General features: G+C 41.9%; 1 protein-coding gene across 1 annotated transcript; it reads right to left on the reverse strand.

Moving 5' to 3' along the window:
• Window positions 1-584: 584 nt before the first annotated feature.
• On the reverse strand, window positions 585-14598 carry LOC129821450 (zinc finger protein 501-like). Its single transcript, XM_055879127.1, has 2 exons — window positions 13938-14598; window positions 585-3713 (listed from the first exon to the last, which is right to left on the reverse strand). Exons 1-2 carry the CDS (start codon window positions 14365-14367, stop codon window positions 2596-2598), a joined length of 1548 nt encoding a protein of 515 aa, XP_055735102.1. The 5' UTR covers window positions 14368-14598; the 3' UTR covers window positions 585-2595.
• Window positions 14599-20815: the final 6217 nt, after the last annotated feature.

Raw genomic sequence — 20815 nt, forward strand, 5'->3', positions numbered from 1 at the left:
TGATATTGGTGTAATTTCTCACCCCTTGTGGCTGTATGAAAGTTAATTTCCCCTCAGGCACACACATTTGTTCTTTGATATTATGAAGGTCATTTGTGAAGAAAGTACTTTTCCTCACATCTCTTTACATTGCTTATGCATAGTCAGTGGCCTGACTGCATCCAGACTATGTCAAAACCCCATCCTGGTAGATCTGAATCTAATGCAGCTTGGAGTGATTGGATGACAGAAGTCACATTTAGGTTCCATGTGTAACTGAGGCCATAGATGCTCCATATCCATTGCTTTGAGAGTTGTATATAATATGACTAAATGTGTTGTGTTGCAGGGGCAGTCAAGAATTGGAACAGCAAGGCCATAGAACATGACAAAATCAGAGCTGTGGGAGACCACCGCAAGCCCCTGGTAGAGCCGGAGGTGGTGTTTACCACTCCATCACGCCTTCAGCAGGCTGGAAAGTGGGATTGGTACTGTTTTTCATACTAAGATGGACCAAGATACTTGTTGCTTTTACACATATTTGTTCATTGGTTTGACATGAGTCTTGATTGGTCGGTCATTGGGTTCATTTGTCTTACAAAATGTTCAAATCAAATCAAGCTTTATTTATAGAGTACATTTCAGACATGCATGCAACACAAAGGCTTCATAGGAAAAAACTGAAAATAAACAAATATTTAGTATACAAACATAAGACTAAACTGAAAGACTAATGAGCATTGATTAAAATATTAATTGGATGCAATATCCAATCCAAAATATAGGCTTGTTTTTTAGGAGGGGGTCTGAAAGACAATATGGAGGTGTCCACTGGAAGTTGACTAGACCTAAAAGACACCCACCATGAGACCCACTAAATCTGCTCAAGAGGCAAACAAAATAAAAACCCACACCAAACTTAAAGACAGGAAGCAAACCAAAAGGGTAGCGCAACTAAAAGGGTTGACTGTCCACATCTATCAAGACGACTGGAGCACTGGGCCAGACACTCTTAAATACACCTGGAGGAGCTCAGGTGAAACACCTTCCCACTAACGAGATGGACAAGACAGCACAGGTTTAACACATACTGACTAACGAGGTGACACCAATCAGTGCCCCCTACGTGCTAACGAGCTATACGTGCTAAAGTCCAACTTTAAAACATAAATGCAAAAACCAAAGCCTGTAACACCTGGCTGACAACAATAAAAATATATATATTTTTAAAAAACATGTATTTCTAAATATATTTTTCTACAATGTAATGGCTTGCTTCTAGAGCTCTCGTCCCCTTGAAACGAGCCCAAACAAAACTAATCTCCAATACAGAAAAAGTGCAGTCAAAATCAATTGGCATCCATGGTAACGCACTGGCTAAACGCAAAACACAAATCTTTTTGAATGCCCACCCTTGAGACAATCAGCAACCAAGTTGTCCTTACCACGGATATGTCTGATTTCAAGAGGAAACTCCTGCAATATCCGTAGTAACTTTCCACCTCACTGCGGAGTTCTCTCTTTTCAGGGTTCACTCGGTAGGCATGTTGTTGGATCAGGGCCTAGTCCACAATATCATGCTCTAGTACACACGTGTCGAAGTCATTCCACGGAGGGCAGAGTGTTTGCGAGTTTTTGCTCCACCTTGGACTTGATTGATGAATTAAGGTCACTAATTAGCAAGGAACTCCCCTCACCTGGTTGTCTAGGTCTTAATTGAAAGGAAGAACCAAAAACCTGCAGACACTAGGCCCTCCGTGGAATTAGTTTGACACCCCTGCTCTAGTACATTTGGGTTGGCACGTGTGAGAATTAACCCTGAAATTATAAAAGCAGGGCAACAATGTCAATATAATTATACCCGAAAATTATCAGTTGGTTGCATAAATAATGATGATTACTAAATGTTACATGAATTGTAAATATGAAATATCAAAACCAAATGTACACCCCTTTGTTAATTTTGAGTTGGCAACAATTCACTTAATGGTGATGCATGGAATTATAAAACATGACAGTCAGCTACATTTTGGAGTGATGCATTTAAATGTAGGGGTCGCTAAACAATGGAACGCAACACTTATTTGTCATCACTCATCGATATCATGTTCAAATCAATTGTGCGAGAGGAGGGAGATGAGGTTGCACACCCTGTTAAAACTAACAGCTCAAAAACGACACGGAATCTGGGAATAATGTGTACATCACTGGTTAGAGGACAATTTGAAGATAACAGCTAGCTACAGTTTGAAGTGTTGCATTTTGATTCAAGTGGGTCACCAACGTGGTAAACAGCTAACTACATTTTGAAGAGTTGCATTTTGATTCAAGTGGGTCACCAACGTGGTAAACAGCTAGCTACATTTTGAAGTGTTCCATTTTGATTCAAGTGGGTCACCAACGTGATAAGTGTAACTCACTTTTTGTTAAATCACATAAATAGTACTCTTCCATTTCAGAGCCTGGATTTTTCCCTAGGCTAATATCCCTATCATGCTGAAATATATTGAATGGGGCAAACGTTTAGGGTTCTACATTGTGAAATGACTTAAACTCCAAACACAATGTTAAAAACATTCTAAATTGTTATTTCATTGATCTCACCAAATAACTCCTTCATGTATGTATTTTCTGATGTTTGATCAGAAATCTTTTACGAGTGTATCTCTTTTCACACTGATCACAGCTATAAGGTTTCTCTCCTGTGTGTGTTCTCTTGTGTACCTTCAGATCACTAGATGTAGTAAAACTCTTCCCACATTGATCACAGCTATAAGGTTTCTCTCCTGTGTGTACTCGCTGGTGTCTGGTCAGATGGCTAGATGCAGTATAACTCCTCTCACATTCATCACAGCTATACGGTTTGTCTCCTGTGTGTACTCTCTGGTGTGTAGTCAGATGACTAGATGTATTAAAATTCTTCCCACATTCATTACAGCTATAAGGTTTCTCTCCTGTGTGTGTCCGCTGGTGTATAGTCAGATTGCCAGATGTAATAAAACTCTTCCCACACTGATCACAGCTGTACGGTTTCTCACCTGTGTGTGTTTTCTGGTGCAGCTTCAACGTCTGTGACGTTGAAAAGCTTTTCCAACAATTTGAACAGTGGTAAAATTTCTCTCCTGTGTGTACTCGCTGGTGTGAAGTCAGCTGGCTAGATGTAATAAAACTCTTCCCACATTGATTACAGCTATAAGGCTTCTCTCCTGTGTGTGTCCGCTGGTGTATAGTCAGATTGCTAGATGCAATAAAACTCTTCCCACATTGATCACAGCTAAAAGGTTTCTCTCCAGTGTGTGTTCTCTGGTGTACTGTCAGATCGCTAGATTGAACAAAACTCTTTCCACATTGATCACAGCTATAAGGTTTCTCTCCAGTGTGAATTCTCATGTGTACTTTTAGTGATTTTAACCTTAAATAACTCTTCCCACATTGATTACAACTATGAGATTTCTCTCCTGTGTGTGTTCTCTGCTGCAGCTTCAAAATCTGTGATGTTGAACAATCTGAACAGTGGTGAGATTTCTCTCCTGTGTGTACACGCTGGTGTATTTTAAGGTCTGATGAATATTTGCAATGTTTCCCACAATCAGAGCAGCAATGAGGTTTCTTTCCTGTGGGTCTCCGCTGGTTTTTCTTTAGGTGTTCTGTTGTGGAGAGACTCTTCTCTGCCTCGTCAGCATCATTATGTTGTTGAGGCTCCACAGAGGATCCACGATAGTCACATCTCTCTCCTGTGTGAACAACAAAGTCAGACAGATGGTTAAAAGCCCACAACAGCAGAAATCCACTGTTTATTTGAGTTAAAAGGTGATGCCCAGAGCAGGGCCATGAAGTTGTACAACAAATGACGTCTGTTAAATTATTTGACAATTATTTGCCGCCTTATGAAAATCAACCCAGAGGACCCCCGGGTGACTATACACAAATCTACCCTCTCATACCACGGACAGAAGAAAATGGAGATGCAACCACAATTATCCTCAAGGGGACTCAGATGAAGGTGGTGGAAGACACAACCGCAGCAAAAAGCGTCATGAGAACAATACAATTGGAAGAAAAAAGAATGCACAGTTCCTGGAGCGAGTTTTCCCTCGCCACGTCAATTCACTCCACAAAAAGGAACAGACTGGAAGATCCTAGACATATGGCCGCCTGTAAAAAACACAATTTACTACAGAAGCAAAAGAAAAGTACAATGTGTGACCTATTCAGAGAGCAAGAAAAGGAGGACACTGCACTGAAGAAGGCCCAGCTTGCACAGATCGAGACAGGAAGTGGTGGTTTTACTCACAATATGATGGCTGCTCAAAGTTGTTTCTACAGGCTCACCACAACCACAGCCTGCAGCTCCCCCACAGTCACATCAGTCACACCCGTGAACCTGGTGCCTGTAGGGTATGCGCTTTTCAGCTTGTGAATTGGGGGAAGGCCCTTACTGTCTACTCAGACTCAGCATATGCTAGTGGGGTTTGAAGAGCAAGAGGGTTTACTAATAGGTCTGGCTTATGGCTACATCTTTTGTCTGGCATGCCCTGTTAACCATCAATCATGATCTCTACTGTTTGCCGATTGGCTCATGGTGTGAGCCATTCGTCAAAGGGGGATATGGTGGAGAAGATTTCGGCCCAATGGTTTTGCCAAAAATTTGAATCAGCACGTGAAAAAAGATATATATTTAGAAAGTTAATTTATTGTTGCACGACGTGTTTATTATATAACATAGACATGGGAACTCCACTGCAACCAGGGAAGTTCCCCACTCCAAAATTACCTTTTGTCCACCTTGCTATAGATTTCATAGACATGATAGAGCGAAAAGAAAGAAAGAGATACTGCCTGGTGATAATTGACAGGTTCACCAGGTGGGTGGAAGCATTTCCCATCACCAACTGCGACGCGTGAACAGTTGCAGAATTGCTAGTCAGGGAAATTATACTCAGGTTGGGAGTGCCTGAGGTTTTGTCTGCACACAATGGGACCCATCTCATAGGAGATGTGGTTGCCCAAGTGGCCAAAATGATGGGTGTTGTTGACCAGAAGTTTGAGTCCATCTATCACCCGTGGAGTAACGGGATTACAGAGAGGGTTAATTAGATGATCAAAGGGGGCTTGCAAAAGCCTGCCATTCCACAAAAATGAGCTGGGTGGAATGCTTGCCCCTTGTCCTCATGAAAATGCGCAGCAGCCTTAACAAAGGTACACCTTATGAGATGTTAACAAGATGACCAATGAATATTCCAGGGGTGAGACCTATGACTGACCGACAGATAGAAATAACTGAGACAGTGTGACCATCTTGAGTACATGAAGGAACTAACCTCTGTTGTAAGTTTTCTCCACTCTCACACTAGTAAAGCAAACGAGGTTCCCCCAGGTGAAGACCCTGACGAGATTCCCATAAACGTTGGAGACTGGGTCAAACTGCAAGTCCATAAGAGAAAATGGAACCAGCCAAGATGGATGGGACCCTTCCAGGTGACCATGGCAACAAGAGGCTGAGATCCACCGAAGAGGAGGATCCAGAGGAGAAACGTGGAAGACCATAGCCAGAGGGCCGAGACCAAAGGCCAGAAGAACCAACAGAGGGTTCAGCCACAGAACCCAAAGAGTCATCAGATGTCGAGGACACCATCATACACACACTATGGTTGTGAAACAAGAAAATCGCAACCATGGAAATACACATGCAGGGTATTTATTGTTCTCCAAATCCTACTCGTTCCCTTTGTGGACAGGGATGTGGAGAATAATAAATGGGTGAAAGCAGTGACGTACATAGGATTACAGGGGAAGGGGAACACATCTGGCATATGGGTAATGCAACAGGTGACAGGTGTAAACTTTTCCAGGATGAAGGAAGGCATGGCAGCACCTTTTGGATGGATGTGGGTATGACAGGGATACCTCACTTTACCTCCTGGATGGGGGGGGGGGGGGGGGGGGGGGGGGGGGTGTTATTATTTGGGGAGAACAGAAATGTATATGTTAAGAATTCCAGTCACCCATCTTTTCAATGAGACAGGTAAAACCAACTCTGGGGAACTGAAGCGTGCCAAACGACTCATCCCAAACAATTAGGAAGCCTATGGTCATGTCCTACGCCCGGGTGAGATTCTTGGTATGTCAGTCATGGGGTGTGGCTGCCCTGGGAAAGTGGGTGAATAATTGAACCTATTCTTTACAGGCCCATATGAGTTTAACAATCCCAGGATTTAGCCAACTCTCATTAGATGTCGAAAATCTGAAAGCAGTCGTCAGCCGCCATGAGTTGGCTTTAGATTATCTTTTGGCAAAGGAAGGAGGACACTGTAACGTACTAGGTATTATTGATCCTGAAAATTGTGTTATGCTCCTCCCTGACTCCTCTGAGAATATGACTGCGATAATTGATATGATTGCTGATCTTAGTAAAACTCTCAAAATCAGAAAAATCTGTCTTTGACAAAACTGGTGACTGGTTTAATGCTAAATTTGGAACCGTAATGGGGAAAGTTATGTTAACTTTGTTTCACATTGTTTATTCCTGTACTTGTAGGAGGATTGGTGATTTTGGCTACTGTTTGTATTTGTAAGAGAATGACTGTAACTGCTCTTGAACAGTGATGGTGTTGGTGGAAGCTGATACAAATCATGCTGAAGGTGAGACAGGTACATTTCTGGTTTCTCTTAATCCCATTGTCCATCCAACTCATGAGGTTCTTCCCAGGACTCAGGAGGAATGGGAATATAGTCAGACTCACCCCAGCAGCATTCCAGGAACCTCAGGAGTTGTTTCTCCCTTTAGCAGGCTGGGATCAAATGGATCCTGGGGTTTTGCCAACTCTGTTTGATTTCAGAGGAGAATATTATGATTGAACCTGTGAGACTTATTAGTCTCAGCGGGGGAATGTAGGGGGTGAGTCCCAAAGACCCTCCCCATTATTGATTAAGGGGACTTTAAGATCCATATGTTTTGCTGCAGGCCTTATAATACAATACTGTTGCTATGTGTCTAAAAACTCTGCCACTATACGTTGCACAAGCATCTATATTAGTATTTGTGGTTAAGCCCTGGCTGTTGTGAGAGAGTGCTTGCAGGCTAGGTCTGAGTCAGACCGAAACTAGATAAAGAGAAGTAACCACTGTCTGGTTTTGACATTTTGTTCTTGTGTGACAGTGGACAATTCTAAGAAATTCAGAGAAGCTACTGTACTAGGTTGCCTTATAAGGTAACCTCAGCTTATTGATACACGCATACATTGATGTAGGTGATCAGACCACTAGGGAGTGATCACATGTATAAAATCAGCTGTGCCCTTACTCGGAAACATGCGTTATGTTCCTGTTGTCAACTTCTGTCTGCAATTACATTAAATAAAGGTTTGATTGATTTACTTAAAGAAGATATTGTCTGACAGCTGATTTCACCAATAAGCCAAAGAGGCACCTACCCCGACAATGCTAATGCGGAACCGCTAGTTTTGGATGAAGGTTCTGGTTTTTCACAGTGTTCTGAATATTACAATTTTGGATTATAATTGTAAGGCTCGTTTGAATCTTCTGCTTAATATAATGTTTGTGTTATTGCCGCAAGTCAACTGCATAATACTTCAACAAGTAAAATGCTCTTTGGCTAGCTTTTCCATCAGCCTTACAATGAGTGTTTGTACACTTTGTGTATGTCAAATTGACCCATAACTTCACCTAACAACAACATAGACCTACTGTAGGACCCACAACTTCAACAACATACACCTACTGTAGGATGCATAACTTAACAACAACATAGACCTAGGACTATAAATCATTGAATATTTCAGGTGAAAAACGGAAACAAAAAATGTCTTAGTCATGACATTTCATAACCAGATAATTTTGTGAATAATCCCACTAGGCTACTCTGTAATGTGTTGTCATTCTAAATGTCCTGAAAAAAGGAAAATAGCTCTGTATGTTGTACAATAGCCTTCCATCAAGGAAAAATTCTCTACACTTTATGCGCTAAGTATCTCTGTGTCCAAACAGACTAACGAGACCCTACTGGAAATCAAGTAGACAATAACACATTATAAACATCAATTTGTTTAGGGAGGTTGGATCCAACGGGGAGCACGGCATAACTGTCTTTAAGATGGAGCAAGAGAGCAAGGCTGACGTTTTACGTATACCCAACCAATTGTGTGTTTTTTTTTTTAAATTGTTTCTTTGCAACTTATTTTTTTACTTATTTTGTACATAATGTTGTAGCTACCGTCTCTTATGACCGAAAATAACTTCTGGACATCAGAACTGTGATTACTCACCTCAGATTTGCAGAATCCTTTTTATCCTTTAACGAGTCCGACGAGCCCGAGGTGAATGATATACTGCTTTCCCGAGAACGGGCCCAGATCCCCGTTAATTGCGTGAAGAGAAGGCGGAGAAATAGGGGCCAAAGGGCAGGCTGCCTTCTGCGAATTCGTAGGTGATCGAATAAACCCCCACTTCCTTCAATTCTGCTAGCAAACGTGCAATCTTTGGAAAATAACATTGATGACTTCAAAGACTAAACTACCAACGGAACATTCAAAACTGTAATATTTTATGATTCACGGAGCCGTGGCTAAACGACAACATTATCAACATACAGCTGGATGGTTATACGCTGCACCGGCAGGATAGAACAGCGGCGTTTGGTAAGACAAGGGATGGCAGACTATGTATTTTGTAAATAACAGATGGTGCACGATATCTAAGGAAGCCTTGAGCTATTGCTCGCCTGAGGTGTAGATCACACAATCTAGAGAGTTTATCTGTATTTTTCGTAGCTGTTTACATACCACCACAGACTGAGGCTGGCACTAAGACCATATTGAAAGAGCTGTATTCCGCAATAAACAAACAGGAAAACGCTCACCCAGAGGCAGTGTTCCTAGTAGCCAGGGACTTTTATGCAGGGAAACTTAAATCCGTCTTACCAAATTTCTATCAGCATGTTAAATGTGCAACCAGAGGGAAAACAACTCTGGACCACCTTTACTCCACACACAGAGATGCATACAAAGCTTCCCCCCCTCATTTGGCAAATCTGACCATAATTTTATCCTCCTGATTCCTGCTTACAAGCAAAAATTAAAGCAGGAAGCACCAGTGACTCCATCAATAAGAAAGTGGTCAGATGAAGCAGATGCTAAGCTACAGGACTGTTTTGCAGCACAGACTGGAATATGTTCCTGGATTCCTCCGATGGCATTCAGACGTACACCACAACAGTCATTGGCTTCATCAATAAGTGCATCGATGACGTCTTCCCCACAGTGACCGTACGTACATAACCCAATCAGAAGCCATGAATTACAGGCAACATCCCCACTGAGCTAAAGGCTAGAGCTGCTGCTTTCAAGGAGTGGGACTCTAACACAGAAGCTTATAAGAAATCCCACTATGCCCTCCGACGAACCATCAAACAGGCAAAGTGTCAATACAGGACTAAGATCCAATCGTACTACGCTGGCTCTGACGCTCGTTGGATGTGGCAGGGCTTGCAAACCATTACAGACTACAAATGGAAGCACAGCCGATAGATGCCCAGTGACAAAAGAGCTAAACTATGTAAAATAACACTGAAACATGCATGAGAGCACCAGCTGTTCCGGAAGACTGTGTGATCACGCCCTACGCAACCGATGTGAGTAAGACTTTTAAAAAGATCAACATTCACAAGGACGTAGGGCCAGACAGATTACCAGGATGTGTACTGCGAGCATGCGCTGACCAACCGGCAAGTGTCTTCACTGATATTTTCAACCTCTTCCTGTCCGAGTCTGTAATACCAACATGTTTTAAGAAGACCACCATAGTCCCTGTGCCCAAGAACACTAAGGTAACCTGCCTAAATGACTACCGAACCGTAGCACTGACGTCTGTAGCCACGAAGTGCTTTGAAAGGCTGGTCACGGCTCACAACACCATTATCCCAGAAACCCAAGACCCACTTCAATTTGCATACCACCCTAACAGATCCACAGATGATGCAATCTCTATTGCACTCCACACTGCCCTTTCCCGCCTGGACAAAAGGAACACCCATGTCAAAATGCTATTCATTGACTACAGCTCAGCGTTCAACACCATCATGCCCTCAAAGCTAATCAATAAACTATGGAACCTGGGACTAAACACCTCCCACTGCAACTGGATCCTGGACTTCCTGACGGGCCGCCACGCTGATCCTCAACACAGGGGCTCCTAAGGGATGTGTGCTCAGTCCCCTCTTGTACTCCCTGTTCACTCATGACTGCACAGCCAGGCACGACTCCAACACCATCATTAAATTTGCCGATGACACAACAGTGGTAGGCCTGATCAACGACAAGACAGCCTATAGGGAGGTCAGAGACCTGGCCGTGTGGTGCAAGTACAACAACCTCTCCCTCAACGTGATCAAGACTAAGGAGATGATTGTGGACTACAGGAAAAAGAGGACCGAGCACGCCCCCATTCTCATCGACGAGGCTGTAGTGGAGCAGGTCACCACATCACCAACAAACTCACATGGTTTAAGCACACCAAGAGAGTTGTGAAAAAGGCACAACAAAACTTATTTCCCCTCAGGAGACTGAAAAGATTTGGCATGGGTCCTCAGATCTTCAAAAGGTTCTACAGCTGCACCATCAATAGCATCCTGACTGGTTGCATCACTGCCTGGTATGGCAACTGCTCGGCCTCTGACCGCGAGGCACTACAGAGGGTAGTGCGAATGGCCCAGTACATCACTGGGGCCAAGCTTCCTGCCATCCAGGACCTCTATACCAGGCTGTGTCAGAGGAAGGCACTAAAAATTGTCAAAGACTTCAGCCACCCTAGTCATAGTCTGTTCTCCCTGCTACCGCTTCTAAACAGCTTCTACCCCCAAGCCATAAGACTCCTGAACATCTAATCAAATGGCTACCCAGACTATTTGCATTGCTGCCCCCCCTCCCCCCCACACCTTTTTACACTGCTGCTACTCTCTGATGTTATCATCTATGCATAGTCACTTTAACTCTACCTACATGTACATATTACCTCAACTAACCGGTGTCCCCGCACAGTTGTTGAGACTGAGTGGACGATGGTGAAGAACAATGGCTCTGTACAGTTGTTGAGACTGAGTGGACGATGGTGAAGAACAGTGGCTCTGTACAGTTGTTGAGACTGAGTGGACGATGGTGAAGAACAGTGGCTCTGTACAGTTGTTGAGACTGAGTGGACGATGGTGAAGAACAGTGGAGTGAAATAGGCTAACGTTGGTAATGAACAGCAGTTTATGGTTGGAGTGGGAATTATCAGCAAGGATGTTTTTTGGGTGACCTGTTTGCAGTCTCAAAGATGATGAAGGATGAATTGGGTAAAGTGGAATCGGTTCGAGTGACCAAGAGCGGTATGATGCTGATTGTGTGTCAACAGCACAAAAGGAGAAAGCTTATTGTGGTTTAGGGATAACATTTCAGGTAGACACACGTTGATTAAAACAAATAATAGATGGAAGGTTTTACTGTAGTTTGGTAAGTGATTCTCCCAACTTATGAAACCTGGGTAAGTGAGATATACAGAAGCCATTGCAATGTTACAATCGTAAAAAGTTCGGACACGTTGCAAGTGTTTGCTGAAGGAATAAATATGTCAGATGAAGCATGTTGTAATTGTGATGGGAATCACGTTCCCAAGTTCCCGGAGTGCCATGTACGGATGAAGGATGTCACAGTAGCTAGGATCTGGTCTATCCAGCAGGTGTCCTATGTGGAGGCAGTGAAAATAGCTGAAGGAGTGAAGAGAGAGGAGAAGGTAGTGGATGTCCCACAGTCTGCAGTGAAGCAATGCAGGAGATGGATCCCAGGAGAAGAAGACATGGTAGGAACCAAAGTGTTGGGCAGTGTTTCCAGGTGACCCTAATTAGATGTTACATTACATGTTTTCTTACTTCATGTAGCCGGCTAGCTAGCCAACATATTCATACTTCTCTGATAAGATACCGCTGCACAATCATGTTTATCTAGGCCTACACCAGCACTGGTACCAGGCAGTTTTAGCTAATTACGTTTGTGCTGACTCTTAATACATTTAGCAAGCTAGCTAGCCCGCTAACATTATTTTAGCAACACCTTGCTAAGAAAACAATTGCCAGAATATTATACAATGACTTATCAACAGCACTAACAATTTGACCCCCACAGGAAATCTTCACTGGCAGTTATAGAAAGACCCATCTACTATATATCCATTGATTCTTGAAAAATATAACTTATAAATGCCTCAAATGTTTCAACTGTATTAACCCACCAGAAACCAAAACATGAGTTCATATAACGCCACTGTTTGTAAACAAGCACTGTATGGCTGAGGAGTAGGGTCAATCCAAGCGTTCTGACCTCACAACGACAGTAAAGCACCCAAGTTAACTGGCTAACGCTGAATAGCTTGCTAGACACAAATGAGATAAAACCTCACTCTCACCATTTTACTTGCACTAGCAGAGCTGGTTAGGCTGTTTTCATGTTATCCAGAGCGTTGGTGACTAACTGTGCTGCTGGCAACAATGTAATTTGAGCTTTTTTGCAGACGTTTACTGACACCTGGACATATTCAACGGGTGTTGAGCACTAGTAAATTCATTATTCTGCTCTCTGGTACTCAGACGAGAGTGCTCTGAAATCGGAGTAGATAGCCAGAGCGAATTTATGAATGCACCCAAATTAAATGTCCAATGAAAAAGCACAACGACTAAGAACGACGTGAATAATCAGGTCAATAAACGTTGGGTAGTTAGTTAGAATATAGGTAATATACTGGCAAGTTTGTAGCCAACTAACGTTAGGTAGCTAGCTGACATACTGGTACATTTGGCTGTAAAGATATGCTATGCGGTTTGTAAGGATAATGTAGCTAAAATAACATGTAACATAACTTATTTGAAAAGTCTTTACTTTATTACATTGCTCAACATTTGTCATAATTAGTTAAAGAAGTTCATTTGTATCCGCTCTCTCGTTGGACTTTGGCTGCATATTTTCCGCAATTTTCTTCAAATCTGAAAACGTTAAAGCCACGCCCATTTCCTGAAGAATTGCATTATGGGCCCAAAAGCACAGAAATAGTGTCCTCTGCATGTATACTTTGTATTTTGGCAAAGGTAGTACGACATCCAGGAACTTTTGGCATACTAACTATATCATACTATGACAAATAAGCATACTATATGTAACGGATGTGAAATGGCTAGCTAGTTAGCGGTGGTGCGCGCTAATAGCGTTTCAATCGGTTACATCACTTGCTTTGAGACCTTGAAGTAGTGGTTCCCCTTGCTCTGCAAGGGCCGCAGCCTTTGTGGAGCGGTGGGTGCCTGTTGTTGATGTGTGCAGAGGGTCCCTGGTTCGCGCCCGGGTCGGGGCACGCCATAAAGTTAAACTGTTACATATATACTCAATTTACTTCACAAATAGTATGGTTAGTATGAGTATTCAAACACAGCTCAGGTCTCTGGGCAGCCATTTCGTTTCTGTTTTAAAGGATGTCCCTTTAAAAAAGCCACACATCAATCAAACAATCTGCAGTTCAAACAATAACAAAGCTGTAATTCCACTACTGTATTGGTAATAAGATGATGGATGAGACTGGAGAAATGTAACTAGTTTCAAACTCATAGACAGACCTATGTATGCAAGGACTGACCATCCATGATATCAACATGATAGTTTTAACCATGTTGAGGCTATACAGTGTTAGTTTACATTTAGATTGTTTCTAAACATTGGAGTAAAAAAAGCTTATTTGGGGTTCTGATGGGGTACAACAGTTGAACTAAGCACATGAGGCATGTGTTATATTATTCTAGAATCAATGGCTAGAAATAAATAATTTAAAGTCAAAATGTGGATGTGGCAATTGTATATTTCCCCTTTCACACATCAGGTTAACAATTGTAGAGCTTGTGCCTCTGTTTTTAAGACAGTACTTACGAGTGTTAATCAGTGCAAGTTCATCATTAGAACCATTGGATGCCTTAAGATGCGTTTGGGAAACCGGGCCCAGATATCCAGTTTCCTCCTCTTCTTCCTTCTTCAATGTGACAGTCATCTCTCCCTCTTCCTCTTTCACTCCAAAAACTGCATCCTCCTCCTCCTTCACTCTGAACACGTCTTGCTCTTCTTTAACTGTCACTCTGAACGCCTCTTCCTTTACTGTAACTTCCTCTTTCACTCTGAACGCGTCTTCCTCTTCTTTAACTGAAATGTATTTCTCTTCTTCTTTAATTGTAACAGACTCACCCTCTACTTGTTTTCGTATTGTAATATCCTTCTCTTCCTCCTCCTCTTTCACGAGAGCCTCCTTCTCCGTCCAGCAGACCTCATCTTCTTCAGCAGGAGGAGAGTAGCTTAGTGAACTCATGGTCGGGATGTTAGCTAGCTAGGCTAATGCTAACTTAACCAGCCCGCTAGATGACTAAAAACAACAGCATCGTAAATATGAAATTAAATCGGATAACAAACTAGACGACAGAAGTGGGTTTAAAGCACAGTGGCTAATATACACTAAAGCGTCTAAAGAGCTTTATTGGTTCTGCTATTTTGTCTAGCAAGCTACGGAGGTGGCTGACTAACTGTTGCTGCGGTCGAAAGAAGCGTTCCGTCCACTAGATTATACGTCACACCAGCAATATTGCCTTAAAGTCTCATACCTCCATCTTCTGACTGGAGTGGGTAACGCAATTGAGTAAAATGTATATTTACATTTTCAGACAAAAAGTTAAACGGCAGGAAGCATGAGTTTTTACTCACCAGTGTAACAACACAGTGTGGTTAAATACTTAGTAACTTAGTTGTATTGAAGATATGGTTACCTATAAATACAAACAGTTATGTTTTTGCGTTACTACATATTTATTCACTTATTTCCAGATATCTTCGAAACTACCCACAATGCACTATTTCTCAACGTCATATGGAGGATCTACTCTGTGCTACGGATTTTGTATGCTAGCTCGGTAGCTAGCTCAAGCTTGCAAATGTTAGCCACACCTCATGCTTTCCATGTACTGTGTGGTTGTGTTATCTAGAGGGAAGCCGTTAGCACTGTAGGCTCTGGTGCCTTCTTGCCATGGGCACAAAACGAAAGAGAAAATCAACCTGCTTGCTCCTTTTTGTTTTGTCAACTTTTCGGTAGGGATGTTACGTTTGATACCGGAGCTACGAGGCATGCGTCGAAATCGCTAAACTGTAAACTTCAAAGCAGTGTGCTGATGCCTGTTTCACTTTATCAGCAGCACGTGATTAACGACTTCTGAAGCTTCCTTTCATCGAACAACCACCTGATTGGTTTGGTATTGGGCTTGTTCGACACTGCAAGGGTAACCGATGTGAAATGGCTAGCTAGTTAGCGGTGGTGCCCGCTAATAGCGTTTCAATCGGTGACGTCACTCGCTCTGAGACCTTGAAGTAGTTGTTCCCCTTGCTCTGCAAGGGCTGCAGCTTTTGTGGAGCGAGGGGTAACGATGCTTCGTGGGTGTCAGTTGTTGATGTGTGCAGAGGGTCCGTGGTTCGAGCCCAGGTAGGGGCGAGGAGAGGGACGGAAGCTACACTGTTACACAGGCGACTGCCAACTGACTGATCTACAAATCACCTTACATCATAAATAACTACTCATTATTATTTATAAATCATTCAGCCAGTCACCATTTACTCACAATTCAGCATGGATTTGATGCTCTAGTAGATAACATAAAGGCTACGCTACGACGCTCAAAAGTTTGGGGTCAATTAGAAATGTCCTTGTTTTCCATGAAAACAGACATGAAATGAGTTGCATAATGAATAGGAAATATAGTCAAGACGTTGACAAGGTTATAAATAATGATTTATAATTGGAATAATAATTGTGTCCTTCAAACCTTGCTTTCATCAAAGAATCCTCCATTTAAAGCAATTACAGCCTTGCAGACCTTTGGTAATCTAGTTGTCAATTTGTTGAGGTAATCTGAAGAGATTTCACCCCATGCTTCCTGAAGCATCTCCCACAAGTTGGATTGGCTGGATGGGCACTTCTTACGTATCATACGTTCAAGCTGCTCCCACAACAGCTCAATAGGGTTGAGATCCGGTGACTGTGCTGACCACTCCGTTATAGACAGAATACCAGCTGACGGCTTCTTCCCTAAATAGTTCTTGCATAGTTTTGAGCTGTGCTTTGGGTCATTGTCCTGTTGTAGGAGGAAATTGGCTCCAATTAAGAGCCGTCCACAGGGTATGGCATGGCGTTGCAAAATGGAGTGATAGCCTTCCTTCTTCAAGATCCCTTTTACCCTGTATTAATCTCCCACTTTACCACAACCAAAGCACCCCCAGACCATCACATTGCCAGCCACCATGCTTGACAGAAGGCGTCAAGCACTCCTCCAGCATCTTTTCATTTTTCTGGATCTCACGAATGTTCTTGTTTGTGATCCGAACCCCTCAAACTTAGATTCGTCTGTCCATAACACTTTTTTCCAATCTTCCTCTGCCCATGTCTGTGTTATTTTGCCCATCTTAATCTTTTCTTTCTTTTTAAACGGTCTGAGATATGGATTTTGTCTTTGCAACTCTGCCTAGAAGGCCAACATCCCGGAGTCGCCTTTTCACTGTTGACGTTGAGACTTGTGTTTTGCGGGTACTATTTAATGAAGCTGCCAGTTGAGGACTTGTGAGGCGTCTGTTTCTCAAATTAGACACTAATATACTTGTCCTCTTGCTCAGTTGTGCACTGGGGCCTCCTATTCTGGTTAGGCCAGTTTGCGCTGTTCTGTGAGGGAGTAGGACACAGCATTGTACGAGATCTTCAGTTTCTTTGCAATTTCTCGCATGGAATAGCCTTAGTTTCTCAGAAATAGAATAGACTAACGATTTTCAGAAGAAAATTATTTGTTTCTGGCCATTTTGAGCCTGTAATCGAACCCACAAATGCTGATGCTCCAGATACTCAAATAGTTTAAAGAAGGCCGGTTTTATTGCTTCTTTAATCAGAACAACAGTTTCCCGCTGTGCTAACATAATTGCAAAAGGATTTTCTAATGATCAATTAGCCTTTTAAAATGATAAACTTGGAGAATATAAAATATAGAATAGATTTTGATTTGTTTAACACTTTTTTTGGTTACTACATGATTCCATATGAGTTATTTCATGGTTGTGTTGTCTTCACTATTATTCTACAATGTACAATATTCTACAATAAAGAAAAAACATTGAATTTGTGTCCAACAGTGTGTCCAAACAATTGACCGGTAATGAATATGCATTGTGGAGGAGAAATTATCTTAGATCTGTACAAAGGCATAACATCTAAAGCAGGAACAACAGTCTGTATTAAAAAGGCCCAGCTGGATTGAATTGAGCTACTTAAAATGACATATTTGAATGTCAAATGATTTGTTCTGTTTGTCAATACAAGACAGGGTCTGTGGAGGCTTGGCCTATTAGTGGTAGATTTGGGGGAGAATGTGACATGTCAGTTGGAATGGTGATAGATTTTTAGAGGGACCCTTGTCACTACAGCCAATCAGTGAGCAGCTTCCCTTCCCCCACATCTCAGGCAGTTCTGTTACTCACAACACTTCCTGCTTTCCTCAACAATGGAAAAGCCCACCGAGGTAAAGCCTTGCCATTTTTGACAATTAAGAAATAATATTTCATGTTTTACTCGTACCTCAGCCAGCATTGTGAATGGTTAGGAAATAATATGTCATGTTTTACTCGTACCTCAGCCAGCATTGTGAATGGTTAGGAAATAATATGTCATGTTTTACTCGTACCTCAGCCAGCATTGTGAATGGTTAGGAAATAATATGTCATGTTTTACTCGTACCTCAGCCAGCATTGTGAATGGTTAGGAAATAATATGTCATGTTTTACTCGTACCTCAGCCAGCATTGTGAATGGTTAGGAAATAATATGTCATGTTTTACTCGTACCCCAGCCAGCATTGTGAATGGTGTCTGATGCAGTGACAAACTAGACCATGGCAGTAAATATAATACTTAGGTGTTTTTAGTCATGCATGAAAGGTCTGGGGTGGTTCTGTGGTTATAAGTTACTGACCTTGGAATACATTTCTGGCCATGCTGGCAGGGTCTGAATCAAACCTAATGTCCACCTGACACACTGGCAGGGTCTGAATCAAACCCAATGTCCACCTGACACACTGGCAGGGTCTGAATCAAACCCAATGTCCACCTGACACACTGGCAGGGTCTGAATCAAACCCAATGTCCACCTGGTACACTGGCAGGGTCTGAATCAAACCCAATGTCCACCTGGTACACTGGCAGGGTCTGAATCAAACCTAATGTCCACCTGACACACTGGCAGGGTCTGAATCAAACCTAATGCCCACCTGGCACACTGACAGGGTCTGAATCAAACCCAATGTCCACCTGGTACACTGGCAGGGTCTGAATCAAACCCAATGTCCACCTGGCACACTCAGGGTCTGAATCAAACCCAATGTCCACCTGGTTCACTGGCAGGGTCTGAATCAAACCTAATGTCCACCTGACACACTGGCAGGGTCTGAATCAAACCAAATGTCCACCTGACACACTGGCAGGGTCTGAGTCAAACCCAATGACCACCTGGCACACTCAGGGTCTGAATCAAACCCAATGTTAAGGGGAGGGAAGATTGGTCAAGAGGGTGATGATTATTGTTGTTCTACTGCCTGATTGTTATGCAACAACACTGTTTACAAAAGCTCTGTTAAATCAGCGCAACAGTTTTCAGCTGTGCTAACATAATTGCAAAAGGGTTTTCTAATGATCAATTAGCCTTTTAAATGATAAACTTGGATGAGCTAACACAACGTGCCATTGGAACACAGCAGTGATTGTTGCTGATAATGGGCTTCTGTACGCCTATGAATATATTCCATGAAAAAATCTGCCGTTTCCAGCTACAATTGTCATTTACATCATTAACAATGTCTACACTGTATTTCTGAACAATTTGATGTTATTTTAATGGACAAAAAATGTGATTTTCAAAAACAAGGACATTTTCTAAGTGACCCCAAACTTTTGTACGGTAGTATACATCTACATGATGTATTGTTACACCATGTAGGAGCAGCATAGACCTAGTCTGTTCATTATATACAGCTACATGATGTATTGTTACACCATGTAGTAGCAAAATAGACCTAGTCTGTTCATTATATACATCTACATGATGTATTGTTACACCATGTAGGAGCAATATAGACCTAGTCTGTTCATTATATACATTTACATGATATATTGTTACACCATGTAGGAGCAGTATAGACCTAGTCTGTCAGTTATGTACATCTACATGATGTATTGTTACACCATGTAGGAGCAGTATAGACCTAGTCTGTTCGTTATATACATCTACATGATGTATAGACCTAGTCTGTTTGTTATATACATCTACATGATGTATTGTTACACCATGTAGGAGCAGTATAGACCTAGTCTGTTCGTTATATACATCTACATGATGTATAGACCTAGTCTGTTTGTTATATACATCTACATGATGTATTGTTACACCATGTAGGAGCAGTATAGACCTAGTCTGTTCGTTATATACATCTACCTGATGTATAGACCTAGTCTGTTTGTATATACATCTACATGATGTATTGTTACACCATGTAGGAGCAGTATAGACCTAGTCTGTTCATTATATACATCTACATGATGTATTGTTACACCATGTAGGAGCAGTATAGACCTAGTCTGTTCGTTATATACATCTACATGATGTATAGACCTAGTCTGTTTGTTGTATACATCTACATGATGTATTGTTACACCATGTAGGAGCAGTACAGACCTAGTCTGTTCACTATATACATCTACATGATGTATTGTTACACCATGTAGGAGCAGTACAGACCTAGTCTGTTCACTATATACATCTACATGATGTATTGTTACACCATGTAGGAGCAGTATAGACCTAGTCTGTTCATTATATACATCTAAATGATGTATTGTTAAACCATGTAGGAGCAGTATTGTAACGGTACTCGTCCTCGTCTGATGACGAGTATGAAAGATCGGACCAATGTGCAGCGTGGTAAGTGTCCATTTTAATGAAAACAACTGAACACTGAATGACAACACAAAAAGAGAATGACCGAGACTGAAACATTTCTGTATTGACAAACACAGACACAGAACACAAACATAGAAAAACACCCCAACTCATGCCCTGACCAAACCAAAATAAAGACATAATAAAGGAACTAAGGTCAGAACGTGACAAGTATAGAGCTAGTCTGTTCGTTGATGTATTGTTACACCATGTAGGAGCAGTATAGACCTAGTCTGTTCGTTATATACATCTACATGATGTATAGACCTAGTCTGTTTGTTATATACATCTACATGATGTATTGTTACACCATGCAGGAGCAGTATAGGCCTAGTCTGTTCATTATATACATCTACATGATGTATTGTTACACCATGTAGGAGCAGTACAGACCTAGTCTGTTCACTATATACATCTACATGATGTATTGTTACACCATGTAGGAGCAGTACAGACCTAGTCTGTTCACTATATACATCTACATGATGTATTGTTACACCATGTAGGAGCAGTATAGACCTAGTCTGTTCATTATATACATCTACATGATGTATTGTTACACCATGTAGGAGCAGTACAGACCTAGTCCGTTCACTATATACATCTACATGATGTATTGTTACACCATGTAGGAGCAGTACAGACCTAGTCTGTTCACTATATACATCTACATGATGTATTGTTACACCAAAAAAAAGGGAAATTATATTATTTTATACTAATACAATTGCTCAGAGAAAGAGATT

The sequence above is a fragment of the Salvelinus fontinalis genome, chromosome 23 (genome assembly GCF_029448725.1).
Source record: "Salvelinus fontinalis isolate EN_2023a chromosome 23, ASM2944872v1, whole genome shotgun sequence".
NCBI lineage: Eukaryota > Metazoa > Chordata > Actinopteri > Salmoniformes > Salmonidae > Salvelinus > Salvelinus fontinalis.